Source organism: Electrophorus electricus, chromosome 15, assembly GCF_041902795.1.
Source record: "Electrophorus electricus isolate QZ-2024a chromosome 15, ASM4190279v1, whole genome shotgun sequence".
Taxonomy (NCBI): domain Eukaryota; kingdom Metazoa; phylum Chordata; class Actinopteri; order Gymnotiformes; family Gymnotidae; genus Electrophorus; species Electrophorus electricus.
Genome location: NC_137511.1, coordinates 6,958,353 through 6,976,922, shown reverse-complemented (window position 1 = coordinate 6,976,922; position 18,570 = coordinate 6,958,353). Strand labels below are relative to the sequence as shown.

Here is an 18,570-nt window from a genome sequence, read left to right as displayed (position 1 = left end):
CTGTGCCATGGTTTAAAAAAATAAAAAGAAGAAGAATATTTTGGTAACCCGTTTCCGATACTTGTTAAAAACATAGATTTAAATAACCATATTTAATATATACGGCTCCGTCTACTTTATCATACACTACTGAATAATTAGGATCGAATTTGATATTATAGGCTATAATATATCGATGTTAGTGAAAAGAGTTTTTTCAGTGAAAATAGGGAAATTACTCATTAACCTACAAGAAATGTTCTATATCAATTTGTCAAGTTCACAAAATGTATTAGAGATGTGAACCCAATATCATAAATCATACAACATGTCAAAATGTATAAAATGTCATTACCATTAATTCTAAGAAAACGTTATGTAATCGAAGTGGTGGATTTTTATGTCATTCTAATCCTCGCTTTCTTCCTTTTTAAATAGATGTGCAATTTAGGCCTGCATTTGTCTCCTAGTACAGGTAAAGTATAAGAAGGAGCACTATATCCATAATACACATCCATAAACTGAGACTGAACTCCTTGCTTTTTATCACACTGGGGGTGATGAACACTTCATTCTGCCAGTAGTAGCCTTAAATTGGAGCATCAGCTAGTTTTCTTTATAATCAACATGAAAATGATGTGATGTCAGCGAGTTTACGGAGGCAGTAGTAGGGTTTATTGGGAAACTGGTGATGTCCATCACCAATGGATCTGTACATTCTGTAGATTGTGTACATATATACCCAACCATATACATTGTACATTGTGTATATAATCATAATATACATATATTGTACATACATTGTTAATATATTTTTGTACATACATAGAATATATATATTTATCTGCATATATATATTTTTCTCTATGCACCCCTGTTTCTCTTCCTCAGTTTGGACAGAGCACTCTCCACCATTTCACTGCACGTTATACTGTGTATGACTATGTATGTGACGAATAAACCGAACTTGAACTTGAAAATCCCTTTAAAAAGTGGAAAAATATTGGTCTTGTTATCACTTACATATTATTATTATTCTAGATCATGATTTCGGTGGAGAAATCGATACACAACATGTAGTTCTTCACTTTACTTGTCCCCATAGAAATCAGGAAATCTAAAGAATCAGAGCCACCTGCACCATGTGTATGGAGCAGCATACAGCCATTTAGTAAGAGTCGGATCAGGCCATAGAAGCAGCAGGCACAGGGAGAAGATGAAAAACGCAGACAGTATCGAACATCTGTCAGTAATCCACATCACTCTGATTGTCCAGAGCACCATGGCCTTGCAGCTGTAGGCCAGTGATATGTTTTGTTTTCTGGGATGGTGTGGCATCCTGTTGGCCCACCCTAGTGGGCCTACTCAATTGAATGATTGATGATGATGCATTTTATTTATTGTGTTTGAACACTCTCATGTTTTTCTCCAAAAACTGTTCCATTGCGAGGGCAAAATTATAAAGCCTTAATTATTTTTTTCCAAGGTTTTCTGCTACAGGTTCAAAACACTTGGCTGATGTAAAAGTAAAGCATCAAGAGCTCACATCCAGTGAAATGCCAATGTAGTGTAGCCTTTGTGCTTTCTGTTTTAAATAAATGTGACCACATTGAACTCTAATGATAAAACTGCTACAAAAACAATAGCTTGAATTCACTAAGGATGTATACATATGCCAATTAGGAACCTACTGTGTTTATGTCTGAATATCTTACAAACTTACTTGTGTATTTTAATTTGGATGGAAGAAACTAGGTTTGATTTGTAGTTTGACATAATTCTACTAAATATAATGTTTTAAAAAATTAGGATTTTAATAAAATTATTGGAATCTCTGTTATAATGTTTGGAAAATCATAGTTTAATCATTTAGATGGAAAGCGATTTTTTTTTATAAAAATATAGCAAGGGTTAATTTATCCATGAGATGAGGAGAAAGGAAGACCCTCTTGTGCTTGTGATATTGTAGTTGAGGCCCTCTGTGACGGTTATCCATGCCAGCAGATAAGAGTAGTAACTCTCAACAGAAGACATGGCAAGCTCATGCCAAGCTCTGGACATTCCTTCTGTTTTTAATAAAACATTTTGCTATTTTATTTAAATAAACAGAAAATACCAAGTGGGCACATATGCTGAATATTTTGGTCATGTTGTAACATCTCAGCTATCCACCATTAAACCCATTGATTCATTTATCTATAACATTACATTAAAACAGATAGACCTTTCTTAATGAATTGATGAACCATCCGGTGTATGAGTATTAATTATTCATTACAATTGTTCATACAATGATATTGTCCATAATAACTAGTGAAGGCAAGAAAAAAAAAGTGAAGAAAAACGAAAGGCGCATAAAGTAAAGAGACCTTGCAAATACACACACGACACTATACATGCAGGAAAAAAAACCTTTCGGGAAGCTTTTGGTTCTTTGGCAGATACAGGCAGAGACATGAGTGATGCCCATGATGTGGTGATAACCTCTATCTTACATAAGTGCCCGCAGCTGGCTGTGGGCACTGCAGGCATAGAGGACTCCTGCTCCTGTTGTGCTTTACCTTTCGGCGTGGTTCTCCAGATGACTGGCATGGTGGTTACGGCTGTGGCCTTCAGCTTCAATTCCCATGGTTTCACCATCTTCTTCATGGGGCTCGTGTTACTCTCTAGTAGTTTCCTGCTGCTCTGCCTCATCATGATCTGACGGAAACTCAGGCAGTGTGGAAAACTGCAAATGCACTCACCAAGTCAGACCACCCTGCTGGACAGTTGGGGAGAAGGATGAAGCCAATATTGATTAAGAATATAATGTCATATAATACATGCATATGCATTTGGCTAGATTTTGTTGTTGTCGTCGAACTACAATGATTTGTAGGTTAGGCACACTAACCACACTTAGATGGTTTAAGCCTCTGAGTACTGAGCATGAGAAAAAATAGGTATGATTGCATATTATTAGGTCACCAGCATTTCGACACTGTCTGAAAATTGACCTAGAACTTAGATATATGAACAAATCCACACCTGGGGAGTTTTATGTTTTGATTAAATGTACTGGTTTTTAGTTGACACATATAGTGTGGCTCTCTTCAATATTACTGTAGACAATATTCAGTGTTGGATAATAGACTTTTTAAGCTGGATTTGATCTGAATTGCATTGGTACTGTTAAATATTTAGTACTGGGAAATTAGATTATAACAGTATGTTAAACTGCATTGTCTAGTTATGCACTGGAAGTAGTCAAATTAGACCACAATATGAAAATGACATCTTTATAAAAACATTCGTGTCTTGAATGTTTGGCTTGATTGTACCGTTCATACAAGTGTGCAGTGTAATGTATCATTTTACATCATAATGTAAATAAATATTACATAATAAAACAAACTTAAATGTAATTCAAATAACCCATACATTAAAATTATGGATATGTAAACCAAATTTAAATTGGATTTCAAATTTTTTGTTAACATTGGGCAATCAGCTAACTCATTTGAAAACAACATTGTAGAAATCTCAAAGCTCAAAAACATTTAAATAACTCACTTAATAATTGCTGTATAAGATTTAAAAAACAGTACCTAGCAGAACACATGATAAATATATATATATATATATATATATATATATATATATATATATATATATATATATATATATAAGGTGTAGATTGGTAAACATATTTGGGTGAGGTAGAACATTTTTGGTTGTACTACCACCAAATATTTTCAGATCAGATGTATGTATGTTAACCTACTATGTAAAACTTTGTTTGATGTGTTATAAATGTTTCTGTAAGATTGTTTTCTACTGATGGTATATCAGAGCATCAGATCAGATCAAGTAGATAAGCTAAACAGATGCCACCTATGACATCATGGCCCACTTTCAGACATCCATATATAGCCTAGACCATTTAATCTGTTATTACAGTACATGCCAAAATTATACAACTTGGGGCAAGTAGTGTGTGATAGGATTCAGTTCAAAATGACTCTGTGTAAGGAAAAAGAAATATTATTCAACAGAAGCCACAAATTCACATAAAAGAAATTACTTTGCTTTCTCAAATGTTTCCTTTTAAATGCAATCATGGTCTCATTAATTTGAACAAACACTGTTCCCCTTGCAAAAGGACCTTGAAATGTAACTCATGCTTCCCTGCTGGATATTTTGCTTGGGCATTTACTGTATGTAGGTTGTTGTTGGAATCTGTGGGATTTCTAAATTTTTCCTGTCCCAAAATAATTTCTAAACAGACTTCTTGGTAAATGAAGTTTACATATACTGTAAAATACAGTTTTAAATAAGACATGTTTACTGAATATTTCAACAATCAAACTTTAACTAAAATTTAATTTTAAAAATGTAATATATCCTACAATCTTCTCAAAAATATATGAGCAACAAAAAATCTTTTTATGCTATATCACAAAATTACTAAACTTTTAAATTTATTTGAATTAAAATGACCAAAATTCAACCTACAATGCAGAGTATAAAAATTAAAATGGTAGCTTAAGTTATTAAACTAAGCAGATTTTAATCATTTGTTGTGGGAATCCAGGAAGATGGAGGAGTAGCAGGAGGGATTAAACTCTTTGAACTGCAAAGCTACATATCCCCTCTGAGCTGTGCTGAGGGCCCTTCTGTTGTTCTCTGGGGCATTGCACTGATAACCAGCCAGAGGCAGAGCAGACAGGTGTCCATGGTGGCCAGGTTCCTCTTCAAGCACAGTGCCAATGATGAAGCATTGTCATGGGTTTCATGGAGTTTTACCTGGAGATAGACCCCGTCACCCTGAACCTCATCATCCTCATTGCCAGCTATGTGATCTTGCTTTTGGTCTTCCTCATCTCCTGCATCCTGTATGACTGCCGTGGCAAGGACCCCACCAAGGAGTATGCCCCAGAAACAGCCATGCCTGAGCAGCAGTCTCCAGTACATCTGGTGGTCATGCAGAACTGCACAGCAACAACTGGCGAGTGCGAGCGGAATAACACAGAGTCTGCAGCCTGTGTGCCTCACACCCCTGGTTTACAGGAGAAAAAAAATACACTGGTCTAAAAGACCAGTGAGTTTTTTGGATAGTATGAACTGCTGCTGACATGGAATTTCTTGGATCCTTTTTTTTTTTACTTTTTCATTTTTGGTCTGGGATATTTTTCCACCTAAAACCAAATTTTGACCAGCCTGAAAAGGTAAGTCATGGCCAGTTCCTGTCAAGACCTTGAATGAATGTTTCATCCAAATAACCTGTGTGTGACTGCATTTCACTAGTTGCTTTGCACACATGTAGATTATGCAGAATTTACTGTGAGATTAAGTCTCAACAGCTCTTTATTAACAATAAAGACAATCAGAATTTAAATAGTTTGGAAAATTGGATGACATGAGGTCTGGCAATTTTATAGCATTGGTTTGACATCACAGTTGGAGAGAGTGCTTATAGGCAGAGGGATTACCTGCGGCTCCATCATGTTTATATCATGGCTGCATCAGCTCCCTACTCAGTGTTCACTAAACTCACCGCAACTCCAACTCCTCTTTTTCAGTTTTCAGTATTTCAGTCACCATTGGCTTCATCCCCATTGAAATTAAATTGACATTCGACTTTACCTTTGCAACTATCCTACTTGTACTTCAATGTATAATATGCAGTTCAGCATATTTACTTAAAGCAGCAATTTACCCTACTTTGTAATTTTAGTTATAAACACTAGGTTTTCTATTTTAAAGTGACCTTTATTATTATTGTTGTTGTTGTGTCTCAGAACGTTTCCATAACTTTCTTTATGCCAAATGCAAATTATTTAAAATGATTAATCTGTCTTTAAAATTTGATGTGAAAAACTAGCCAGCTGCCCGAAATGCTATACAATGAAACAAGCTCTCTGATTAACACTCCTTCCACAATTTCCTGGCCCAGCTGGACTGAGTGAAAGAACAGACATTAACGAATGAGCATTCGTTCAGTATAATCATCATTAACATTTGAGATTGTACTGTTCAGCTGGAGCCCTGGGGCCACAACTGCTGCACACAGTTGCAGCTTTTTCCATCTGTGTCACACCTGTTCCAGCTCGTCGTGAATGATTAAGCCCTTCACGAGTAAGGTGTATTTGAAAAGGGTTAACTAAAAACTTTTACTTGTCTGCTCTTTTAATCACCAGCTTAACTATAACTATAACTATATGACATGACCTAGCCTAAGATAATGTGTTAAACATTTGCAGTATGACTATGAAATTATGCAGATAACTTTGTAACAAACACCCACAGTTTTTGTAATGTACATTTTCAGTATGAATATGATAAAACCTAGCCTAAGATGATTATTACAGGCCAGAACTTTCCCTAAATGCAACTGTATTTTTGTTCAAAATACAAATAAAGCCTCTGAAGAAAAAAAGTATGAACACAATAGCACTTTAAAAAAAGAAAAGTGTTCAAAATGCAAAGTGAATTTCTTTTTCAGTTAAGAGCTGCATTCTCCTTCAAAAAAAAGTGAGTTAATACTGCCAGTGATGATCATAGAAAGCTGCACCAGAGTTGAAGAAAACCATAGTAAGATGATTGGGCCTTTACAATAAAACCCCTGGTTACAGTCATCACACCATCAGCCAAGTTAACTCCAGCCTAGCCCTTCAGTTCTCATCAGCCAGACTGTAAGATGGTCATCAGCTGAAATAACATCATATTTCCCAACAAAATTTTTAAATGTTCCTCTTTTTTTTTCTTTTCTAGGACATTGGGATGCCTGCACAATCCATGTCCCATAATACACATTGAGCACAGCCTCTGGACTCTGAGGCTTAGACTGATTCATGGCTTTCCCAGAAAAAGTCAGAAGAGGGCAAGTGTTTTAGGACTATGCATATTTGCATGTTGCCACACCATCCATGTTTTATAATATTCAACACACTGTTTTTTAACAATATTAAAAACTCTGCTCTGACCTTTTTTTTTTTTTTTTAACATATTGTTGTGTAAATGATAGTCTGTAAATATGTCATTGTTTCCCTAAACTCAGTACAGAACAGTATAAAATACTATTACAGTAAAACTTGGGAATCCTGCACTACATCAACACTGTGAGGCTCATAAAGAAAGAAGATAGTGTCCCAAAGGCATGGCTGACGTAAACAGTGGCCCTTTCACTTTAATGTGTCCCGGGTGGAAAGGAAACCTCTTCAGGCCTGCAATCTGATCATCTTTGGAATTTCCCAACCTCCGAATTCTGCTTTACTGACTACCTGACCAGAGACTGGGATTATGCATAAACTAAATTATATATAGAATATTCTCATCTACAAATGTTATACATATAAATAAACATAATTCCATTCTTGTAGAGTAATAGCTGTGGCTAGCACTGCTGCTTCATATCTAGAGTGAGCCAGGTTCCCGGCACAGCCACAGTCTGTGTGTTTGTATATTCTCCTTGTGCCGGCATGGGTTTCCTCTGGGTTCTCCTGTTTCCCCTCTACATCCCATTAGGACAACTAGCATCTCTAAATTGGCCCGGTGTGAATGAATGAATGAGTGAATGAATGTGTGTGCATGTTCCCTTTGATGGACTGGTGCCCAGTCCCGAGTATGGTCTTACCTTGCTTCCTGTGCTGCCAGGATAGGCTCCATCCCTCCCGTAACCCTGAACTGGATTAAGCAGTTTAGAAAATGAATGAATGAAGTCGGTCACATTTTTCTACATACAAAGAGTGCCCAAATAAAGAGTTGATGACTTGATGGCACTTTGAAACAGCAGTCTGTTTAAAAATGTTCATCCTTTTCTTGGCTTCTGTAAACAACATGAAGAGAGCAAAAAGACATTTCATACATGTTCCATTTGGCCAGGTATCAAAATTAAATCCATACAATAAAAGTGTTAAAGGAACAAGTAATTAGCAAGCTCAGTAACTAATAAGATTAAGAAAAGTGTCTTAACCTCTGTGGAATGAGCACAGTCAGGGGCAAGTCAAAGGCTGGAGCAGGAAATAGAGCAGGAACTGGAGCAGCCTCAGATGGCCTGGGACCCATCTGACACAGGACTGAGATTAACAGCACATCCCAATCTGCTCCAGCCACATTTACAAATGGGTTTATATAAACCCACCTCTATCTGATGAAGGCCACAGAAATCCCTGCAGGAAGTCATCTGCATTTGTGTTGGGTAAGAGGTCGTCTGGCCATGCACAGAGGTGGCCCACACGGATTAACATGCAGGGCAGCTGCTGCCAACACACATCGCTGTAGCATGGAGCGAACACTGTTCCACATTATGCAACACAGCATGCACAGAGATGGAGAAAGAGAGACATAAGTGTAAAGAGTGCTGGTTAAGATACAATTTGGCTTGAGGCTTCTTGGTGTTTACAGACAAAAAAATGTAAAGTGTAAACAAAAGTATCAAAAATATTTTTATATTAACTAGTACAAACTACTGTGTGTATATATATATATATATATATATATATATATATATATATATATATATATATAGAGAGAGAGAGAGAGAGAGAGAGAGAGAGAGAGAGAGAGAGAGAGAGAGAGAGAGATTTAATAACGTTAATCACCATGCTAGCGTCTTCACATCTGAAGAGAGAAATGAAGCAGCCTGTTAATAAAGGTGAGTATGGTGCTGATCAAGAGTTACACTGCTGCTGCTGATGGAGATGGAGAACACTGCAGAAAGAAGACTGTAGAAGATGTGTTATGTAGATAATACAATGGCAACAAGAAGTGATGTATTAAATCTCCCTTATTTGTAATGAAGAAAAATCCAGTTTTGTAGAAACATTGCTCTCTAGTGGTATGTGAAAGTGAAACACCAAATCCAAGAATGATCAGATAGAGCAGAGTAGACTTAAAGTCTAGAGTTAAACAGATCAGATTCTTCAGCAACTGTTCAGTTCCTACCATGTTAATTTCTTAAGACGCATTCAAAACTCCAATAAGATGGCCAAAGTGAGATGTATATTATAAAAATATTGGCACACAAAAAACAGCAGCCTAATAATAGGCAAGAAACCTAAACATCAAAATCATACAGATATATTTCAAATTGAAGACTCTGTTTTGGTGTGTTACATGCAATAAATCATTTAATAACCTTTAAGAAAATGCAAATAAAATCTCACTGCCTGATGTTTCCTCTCATTAAAAGCCATAGAAATTATGACCAGGAATCATGTTAAATCATTTATTTTGGTCATGAGCAATTAAAACAAAACCAAAAAAAACAAAAAAAAAACAAACAAAAACAAAAAAACATATTTTGAAAAGACAATAAATAATCTGAGATTTCTACCAAAGTTAAACATGCAGTAATTTGAAAATAATATATGCTCTATGTCAGATCTTCAAAATCAACAATTACTACTTTCATCAAGTACAGCAAGCAAATAATCCTTCCAGAAGAATTAAAAATAGTTTACCAGCAAGAAAACCAGATTTATTCACCTTTCAATGTCTTATGAAAGGTTATCGCCAATACACAGTTTCAGTGTATTACTTGGTCACAACAGCAAAGAAATTTCTAGAGACTTAAATGCATTAAATTAACATTTTGGTTTATACTTTAATAATGCCCATGCAAAATTCCATCAAGCTAAAGTGAGATTTTAATGCTTCTTTTTTGTTCCCCATTGTAGTCAACTGTCTCTACAAATGAGAAAATACCATGCACACACGCACGCACGCACACGCACACACGCACACGCACACTATATGTACAATTTTCCTGTCTGTCCCAGCCTTTTCATTGTTCCTAGGATTACATTCTTCTAAACTGAGAATGAAATAATATCGAGCTAATGGAGATACTTTGCTCAAGTTTCCAAACCTGGCTTTCATTATTAATGTCCAGAATGTAGCTTGTTCTATGTAACTTTCAACTGATCACAATCTCAAAAAAACATTTAAACACTAACATAGATATTTCATATACAACACTGTACAAACATATTTCCTAAGTCATATCATCATGTTACATTCTAAATAAAATAGAATTATTGCCACAGATTTAGTATAATAATCCACCATGACATACCAGGAAAAGCTCTCTAGACTTTATAGAGTATTACAGGAGTAATGTGAAAGTTAGCCAGAGAAAAAAAAATAAAAAAAAAAAAATAAAAAAATTATTCAGATTATTTGAAAAACCTTCTGTCCAAGAGGAGTAACAGCTGTATTTATCTTTAAGATTTATCCTAATACTGACAGAAAAATTCCTGAAGTCAGCACTGGCTTATAAACCTATAAAGTGGAAAGTAATTAAAGAAACTGTGCAGGAATGGAGCTATATACCATTATAAAACAGTTATTTTACCCAGGTTAACCCTTCTCATATATTAAGCCTGCTACATTCCATTCCCTCTGAGAGAATAATAGGCCTTTGACGAGACACTAACACTAGTCTGAGCACTATCCATTGAAACTGTGTATGTACAACACATGGCATGCCCGCGGAGATAACGTAAGGGGACTGAGTCGCCGCACTGGAGGTGCCGAGTCTGCAAATTCTACAGTAAAAACTGTAAAAATGTAGAATTAAGACGGACAAAGGGCATTTTTAAAAATGAAATGCTACAGCACGCCTTAGTCGAAGTAACGTACAATACAGAAATAAGAAATGGTTCTGGTTTTCTTGGTTGCATCAAATAATCGTTATAGTGGGAACAGACAAAGTTTTGCTAATTAAAAAAATTGACAAAATATGGAACACACACATGAATACACACCAAGTGTATTCTGCTTTCTAAAGTGCCAAGAACAGACTGAGGTGAAAGTTGGCAAAAGCAGATGCTGACTGGGTGACCTTACTCGTTACACAGTTCTTCAAACTGTGGGCAAGACCTGCAGGGCCATGGCTTCACATGGGGCCACGTTGCATTTCATACTTTGCTAGAATATTTTTGCAGCACCCCAGCTCTTTCCTCAGTTCTGCCACTTCTTGTCGGAGAGCTGTGTTTTCCTTTTCGAGGAAGCCAGCCCGGATAGCAATCTGGTTCTCTTTGAGGCGTCGTGCGTCCCGTGACCTCTTAGCGGCCAGGTTGTTCTTTTTACGCCTCGCCCAGTATTTTTCATCCTGCTCAAAATTGGTGGAATAACAGGGTAGGGAATGAGGAGTGAAACAGGCAGGCACATTTGAAGATATGCTAATATTTTTGTTTTAATTACAAAGCGACCTGGGTGCTGGCTATAAGCTGACGAGGAGTGTTACTGGTGATGCTAGATGCAGTCAGTCACTCATTTAAAGAAACACACGTTCAAACTCCCCTTGCCTTGATCACATCATCTAAAATAATTATTTTATATATATATATATATATATAAATAAATAAATATAAAATTTTTAATATTACGCACACACACCCACTACAAAGCTGAGGAAAATGAATGAATGACAGTGTGGCTTTAACAATACAAATGTTTTATCTATTTCTTGATTATGTGTCTTTAAGAACTGCATGGATTAAAAGAATGTTATAAACAATTGGATTCTTCCAATTGTTTAAAAACAATATCTAGGCTAGTACTACACAACAGTGTATTTTCACATTTCCATGTACATAATATAAGCAACAACCTTAAAATGATTATCATCTGCGCTCTTGCCAAATAAAATTTACAGTTGAAGCCTTACTGTGTTAATGCATTCAATGACCTGGCTTCTGAGCTACAGATTTTTTTAAGGTGTCACTGCTCTAAGTGTTATTAATGGATTTGCTAATGTAATTAGTAGTCTTATTCCACATAGCATTTCAGTTAGATGTACTGAATCAAGAAATGCTCTTTTATCTAAAAGAACTCTTCCAGCATCACTGTATGGATACTTTTCATTCCAGGCCTCTTGCATGTATTTTTTGTAAATCACTTTGGACAAAGGTTTTTAAAAGTGAATATATTATACAATAAATGTAATTCTAAAGTGGTTGTTTCCAAAAAAAAAACAGCATTCACCTGCTTTCCAATGCCATGTTTAAGATTTTAACAAGACACTGGGTATTACAGAATTATCCATCCAGGCAGTGACAGGTTCTCTTATGAAGGCATGTGAAATCAGCTTTATTGCTCCGAGAATCCTTGTACAGAGCCACTTTTAATGTAACAAATTAAAAAAGCAAATCCTTTAATCCCAACCCTGGCAGAGGTAGTGTGATAGCAGGGCAAGCAGGATCACATGGGCATGGTCATCCAAGGGTGAAGAAACAGAGGACTGGCTTCAAGCCTCTGAGCCACAACTTGCAGTATCGCAGGCAAACATGCAAATGGTGATATAAAAATGGGATGCTGCCTGTGAGGAAAGGGTACTCTCTTCCTTTCTCTCACAAACAACAACCAACCTGTGTGTGTGTGTGTGTGTGTGTGTGTGTGTGTGTGTGTGTGTGTGTGTGTGTGTGTGTGCAAATGTACACACATGCACACATATGAGTGAATTTTAAAACATACACACAAAGGCTAAGGAATTAGTTAGCTTGTTACCTTCATGTCATCAGGAATAAAGATTTTGCGTGCCTTCTTGATCATAGGTTGAGGCTTAAGCTCTTCCTCTGAGAACTTGCACTTGCGAGGGTCAAAAGTCTCCTGACCAGGTACACTGGACAGAGCCAGATCTGTTGGGTCAGGCTCATAGCTCACTGGAACTTGGACGGACTCTGGGTCAAACGGACTGGGAGTGTTGCGTGATGGAGGATGCACTGTGAAGAAAATATATAAGAATCAAAAGATTAGAAAAGGTATACATCTAAATCAGACGTAATGAGAGCGCCTACATGCCATTACAATTAAACTGTAGGCCTACACTAAGATTGCAGGACTGACGCCAATCCACTAAGTGGCGCCCAAGTCACTGCTGATACAAATTTAAGTTTGTTGTTAAAGGCACAAACCCGCTAAAGGATTTATAAGAATCTTCCTGCCTACACCTTTCTGAATTTGTCAGTGCATATACTAGTTAAATGTGTATAGTATGTGGTATCTTGATTTTGGACATTTTAAACGAGGTGTTTCTTAAACATTACAGATTTTTAAGGAATACCTCAGCGTTTCAAACAAATCTGTCACTCACCTGACATGACTTTTCTTTGTAAATAATTTAAATTTACAAAGTAATATGTACACATTCCATTTTACCCACATTGCTACAAGTCAATACGAAATAATCACAAGCCATCCATCATAGGATATACCCAAATTAAGTGCTAACAATGGCACAGGCCTAACTACACATGAGTATATTGAAAAAAGTGACTTGCTGGCAGTCATGTTTCAGGCAATCTCTCATAAATAAACATTTTCTGTTATTCGCTTATACTCGTTTGCCATAAATTAGTTGTGAGCACAGCATCTGTCTCTCTCTCTCGGCAGGGGAAGTTTGAGTTTAGCATGGAGCACGCTGCAGTCAATGTGACTGTGCACGGGCGGGGGAGCGCACCTTAAGATCTCCTCGTTAGCTAAACGTGACCAGTGTGCGCAACACGTAAAAAAAATCTGCAGCAAATTCAGATTCGACAATAGGGTCAGTGGATAATATTTACAATCACAAGTCTTTTTAATTGAATCCAATATTAGGATTATCTATTAATGCAGTGTAATTACTGTGTCCACTTCCAAATACTGCTTGACTGATGGCTGTAAAGTATGTAGGTCCATCATGTTTTTGTGTGGTGTAAAACTCTCCAAACCATAATATACACTCCGTTTGATCACTGCAAAGATTTTATCTAGTACTTGAATGACATTATTTATTTTACAACATTAAGTGTAGGTTCTATTTTAGATTTTTAAAAATATGTCATGAATGTCAGAGCATATACAATTTTTTTGTTTTGTTTTTTGTTTTCATGAAAAGAATCTTCAGTCAGTGCACAAACCTTAAGTGTTATGAGATTATGTGAACAGTGTTTTGGGGAGAAAGGTTCTTATCAGAATAGGACATTACACTGGCTAAAAACCAGTAGACACTACCACTGCTGCCTGTTGTTTATTCTACAGACAAGTGGCCAACAGAACATTCTTTCTATATTCTTTCTGTAATTTCTATTGCATTTCCAAATCCAAAATACAAGGCCTTTAGCAGCTTTGTGCATGAAAGCGGGCTTCTGTGTGTTATCGCTGCCATGTTACCCTGTTTGCTGGGGCTCTGGAGACAGCTCTGAGGGACCATGCCTGTGTGGATGGTGGATGCAGCTGGGTTACTGAGATCCATAACTGACACTGGGGCCTGCTGCTGCTGCTGCTGCTGCTGCATGTGGCTTCGGTCATGCTGTGAAGGACTGGACGGGATGCCATTTTCAGAGAGGAACTCTTCAAGGTCCATATACTCCAACTGAAAATTATTCCCGTCGTAAGGCAAAGTTTTATCCCAGAGGACTGGACCCAGGAAAGCAGATTGCGGCACATTTCTGTCTTCATCCAACTTTTTCTCCTTCTCCCTCTCTTTGGCAAAAACTGTAAAAAAGGAACAATTTATGTTTATCTCCCCCCACTTAAAAGTAAGTAGATTATAGCGCCACATTTTCTTTACTTAATTGCTTGCTTCACATACATACATACATACATACATACATATATATATATGTTGATTTGTTGTGGTTATTTCTATCAAATATTACTCTATAATATTTTTTCTATTTGTGGACTAATACTTTTTTAAACGCATCAGTTTTAGTATACTAGCTACGTAATTCTTGGTGGATCCTGAGGTGTAAAAAAGTCCAGTTTGCCACGGAATGGTAGCGAAACAACAATGTAGGCAAAAGTATCTTAAAGTGAATGTACTGGGGTAGCCAAGAGAATAATTCACATAGGTTAGGTTTAGCTTACTCATCCTTACGAACAATTTATAAGAAAATTAAGTGCGACAGTTTGACAGTTTGTAACATTCCACACACACACACGATGAAACGTTTAGCTGGATGACACGAATTATACAACAAATATTTTTATTTTACCTTCTTCGTGGTGCAGTGGTAGTTTCATTGGATTTTCCAGTAGCGATTTCAGGACGCCGTGACTTTGAGGGGGTAAAAAAGTTGGGTTCATTGCGAGAGGTCTAGACGTCTCCGTCGATTTTCCGTGCAAACAAAATGTGACACTAGTTAAGGACGAAACCGTTAGTTCGGCGATATTAAATATCCGCACTCAAGTCTCTTGCCAAACAATAAATGCGAGATAATGTGTGCCGCCGACCACAGAGAACCAAGCATGTGCGAGCGCCTGCAACCTGGACTGAAATGATCAATTCCATGTGTGACTGAAGCATGTGACGTCAAACCTCTAGAGGCTGGACATGCTGGACCGACTTTTTAAATTAAGATGCATGAAACTCATACAACTGCCAAATCAGAACCAAATGTAATAACAAATGATTTAATTTATTGAAAAGTGATGTTTTTTATTGACGTAAGCTATATCTACATGTTAACAACGCATGGACAACTATAAACCACGTCGCTATAAACCACGAACAGTTACACTTGTAGAGGAATGATCGAACAATTCATTCATAAGCAAAATATATATACTTAAGGTAGCCTACACGTTGAGTGATTAACTTATTAGGGCTTCCAAATAATTTCAGTAATACACATAGCATAGCACAAAATGCTATAATAATACAAACTACCGCACGTTTTAAGGACATTTACGATGTCCATGTTTTCAAAACGCAACACGTAGCCCAGTTATCAAAGTCCGTTTACCATGTTGCCTTTGCACGCTCGCTAAGTGGGCGGTGGGAAGGGTCGGTCACGTGGCCACACCGGCTTGACCTAGTTTTATCCAATTACATCAAGCAAACGGGAGCGACCGTCTCTGGTCGGTCACGTTGAAACCCATGCGCCGGTCTAAGCTTTCTGCGCAGGCGTTAAAAATTAGCTTCAGTGTATTTGTTTCCTGATCAAGTAGGCTGCTGTTGCTGGCTTATTATTTTACTGGCGATTTTCACCATTCTATTAGTTGGACCCTTGGGGACAGATTTGTTTCTTATCCTACAGATTTGCGAGTCTCGTGAATCGTTGTTTCATTCCTCTTTTTAAGTTTCATTGGCAACTGGTTGCTAAAGCAATAGATGTGATGTCCCCAACAAAAAGTAGGCCATACATGGCATCGCCTCTTTTAATTTGGAACACGAGCCACATGTAGCAACATGTGTCTGCCTAATTGAAAGCAGACTGTAGGCTTATTAGGCGACTTTATCTTACTTTACATTAATGTATAACTAGCAAGAAGATAAGCAATCTTAAATAATGCTGTTTTAAATTAATTGCGTGTTTTTATCCACCGTTAGTTTGGTTTGCGTATGAAATACATTAGGTTGCCCTACGCCTAATGCAGTAAATCTACCAAGTGAACCTCTAGAATCTCTGTTTTTGTGAACCATTAGCATTCTCTCATCCTTAAACAAGATATGAAGGCTATAGCCTACTTCTCGTAATTGTGTGTGATAGAGGGCTTCAACCATCCATGCTTAAAGGAACCAGATATATAGCCTATACTATTATAGCCCATATACTGTTATACAATATGAATGAATATAATATAATAACTGAATTGAGTTGTTGAGGTATCTTTTCTCCAGAACACAAATAGGAAAAAAATAATAATTTTTTTTAGAACAAAGTCCTATAGTGGTGGTACCTTGAATTGTGCTTTACTTTATATTTAATTTAAAATGTCTTACACTAAACATTAGAATTGCCTCAAAATAACTGAATTTCATTCCTGTTATATTTTACCATTGAAGTTCAGTAATTTATAGTGATTTGGATCAAGTCTGCTTATCACAGATTAATACCATATAGCCTGCAATCTTTTGCCTGAAACATTTCAAAATCACAGATTATTTATTTAAAAGGCTACAAAGAAAAGAACAGTATATTTCATAAGACATGCCAGTGCTGAGTACTTTATTATATTAGTGGGGTGGCGGGGGGGGGTAAGAAAGCCACCTGTATTGTGAGAGAGGGATAGTTGTGCAAAAATATGTTTCATGTGATTTTAAATTCCTAGAGGCAGACATGTTTAACAGCAAATTCTTGGGAAGAAAAAAAAAATCAATACTCCTCACCCCAGGCACCAAGTGTACTGTGTAGATTCCTGTAGTGCACACCAACTCAGATCACAGATGGCTGGCTTGAAATAGATACAATCCTGGAAACGTTATACTTTTAACAAAATGCACATTAAAATATCTCTTGATAGCTGAACTTTATTACTAGCAAAACAAATAAAAATCCCAGATAAGACATGAAAATGTAAAAATGTAATTAATTGTTCACAAATATCATTCAAATATAAATCACATTTGCAGAGTTTAAAATAATAAAAGCTAGAAACAAATCAGCAAATAGCAAAGGAAACTTGCTAAACATATAATTTTTTGAAAAAATGCATAGGTTTGGGGTACATTAACACATCTACCAGAAATGGAGACAACTAAAACCACACATGCTTCAGTAAATATGTTCTCAAGTGTGTTATGTTTCTCAACAATAAATCTCACAAAGGTTAAAACAAAGTTAAATTGATTTGTTGTGTTGTGAATGTCATTGTGCACAACAATGAATCGTGAATGTACAATTATGTCCAAATAACACATCATAATGGACTGTGAAATATATTTTATTTAAATGTAGCACATGTGACTGACACATAAGAGTAAAACAATAATAAACAATGACTGTTGTTGCTGATTAATACAGACAAGATTGTAAACTACTATAAAAATCTGCAGTCGCTATGTCAAGCAAAGATTCAGTCTGTCAGTTAACTGTGTCAGTTAAAGTTCATCATGATTCATGCTCACTTTGTCCTCTAACACACTTTTGCTGTCATAATAAGAGGCCATGCCATGTTCTTTGACTTCTAAAAGTTTTGACATTGTTTGACTTCTTTGGAAAATGGAAAAGGTGAATGGCTCTGGCCATTGTTTTGGTGAATGTACTGTAAAAAGAGAAAACAACAGAGTAGATGAAAGGAGAAAATTCCTGAAATGCAATACAAAGTAGGTAGATGGAAAAAACATGAAGCTAAAATCAACACAAGTGGGGGGGTGGTGCAAATGTGGTTGTTAACAATTTTAACATTGTCCAAATATGAACATTTGTTTCTTTTAGTGTTATATTTACTTTCATGTCCTGCAACAGTCACTATATCCCATGATTATATGAATGTATATGTCCCCCGATAATCTAAGAGACCTGTTTGGCTTGAAAAAATGTAATATAAATAATTGGGATGAGGCTGGGTCTAGTCCCTGAACTCAGTGGAGCTCTTGTTTTGGTCGTTTGCCCCTGGTCCAGACAGACCAAGGGAGTTGATCACAGGGTAGGTCCATGATGTTGCTTGGGTCACATGACTAGACAGAAAAAAGACATGTCACATTAAGCAAATGTATTTTTCACAAATAAATTCATGGGCTGTTTTTCAAAAATAGTTTTTCATAAGTATCATTATATAGTAAACCCCTCACTCTAATCATTATCTTAACACCAGTATGCTTTGATGAAACAGGCCTGGGTCATTTCATGCAGTGTGTTTAATGTGATACTTAATCAAGTTATGATAAACCTTATTCTA

The 18,570-nt window shown here is 36.5% G+C and overlaps 3 protein-coding genes across 14 annotated transcripts in view; 1 reads left to right on the top strand and 2 right to left on the bottom strand.

Annotated features, from left to right (window-relative positions):
- Window positions 1–645: 645 nt before the first annotated feature.
- Window positions 646–15,690, bottom strand: hlfb (HLF transcription factor, PAR bZIP family member b). Of its 4 annotated transcripts, XR_014117269.1 has the most exons (7): window positions 14,943–15,690; window positions 14,116–14,439; window positions 12,472–12,686; window positions 8,562–11,074; window positions 7,595–8,254; window positions 2,541–2,740; window positions 646–2,045 (listed from the first exon to the last, which is right to left on the bottom strand). XR_014117269.1 is itself a non-coding variant. In XM_027013357.3 (4 exons), exons 1-4 carry the CDS (start codon window positions 15,031–15,033, stop codon window positions 10,859–10,861), a joined length of 846 nt encoding a protein of 281 aa, XP_026869158.2. In that variant the 5' UTR covers window positions 15,034–15,690; the 3' UTR covers window positions 8,537–10,858. The 4 variants fall into 4 exon arrangements, 1 of the variants encoding a protein (XP_026869158.2); XR_014117267.1 differs by having other exon boundaries at window positions 646–2,740; XR_014117268.1 differs by having other exon boundaries at window positions 646–2,737.
- Window positions 3,661–5,070, top strand: smim36 (small integral membrane protein 36). Its single transcript, XM_081698045.1, has one exon. It carries the CDS (start codon window positions 4,744–4,746, stop codon window positions 5,050–5,052), a length of 309 nt encoding a protein of 102 aa, XP_081554171.1. The 5' UTR covers window positions 3,661–4,743; the 3' UTR covers window positions 5,053–5,070.
- Window positions 15,691–16,730: 1,040 nt separating the features above from the next.
- Window positions 16,731–18,570, bottom strand: part of stxbp4 (syntaxin binding protein 4) — a 28,732-nt gene continuing 26,892 nt past the window's right edge. For 5 of the 9 annotated variants that reach the window (XM_081697494.1, XM_081697491.1, XM_081697492.1 and 2 more), the window contains one exon: window positions 16,733–18,349. In XM_081697494.1, coding sequence (XP_081553620.1) covers window positions 18,241–18,349 — 109 coding nt within the window. In that variant the 3' untranslated portion in view covers window positions 16,733–18,240. Of the gene's footprint in view, window positions 18,350–18,570 lie in introns of all 9 variants that reach the window. The other 4 variants (XM_081697493.1, XM_081697497.1, XM_081697496.1 and 1 more) reach the window with 3 other exon arrangements.

Bases quoted from the DNA above. Each gene is read 5' to 3' on its own strand.
- smim36 (XM_081698045.1), top strand. From the start codon at position 4,744: ATGGGTTTCATGGAGTTTTACCTGGAGATAGACCCCGTCACCCTGAAC.
- hlfb (XM_027013357.3), bottom strand. From the start codon at position 15,033: ATGAACCCAACTTTTTTACCCCCTCAAAGTCACGGCGTCCTGAAATCG. The intron at 12,687-14,115 runs GTAACATGGCAG...TTTTCTTCACAG, and splicing joins CCAGAGCCCCAGCAAACAGG to TGCATCCTCCATCACGCAAC. The intron at 11,075-12,471 runs GTAACAAGCTAA...AATTTTGAGCAG, and splicing joins TTATTCCTGATGACATGAAG to GATGAAAAATACTGGGCGAG.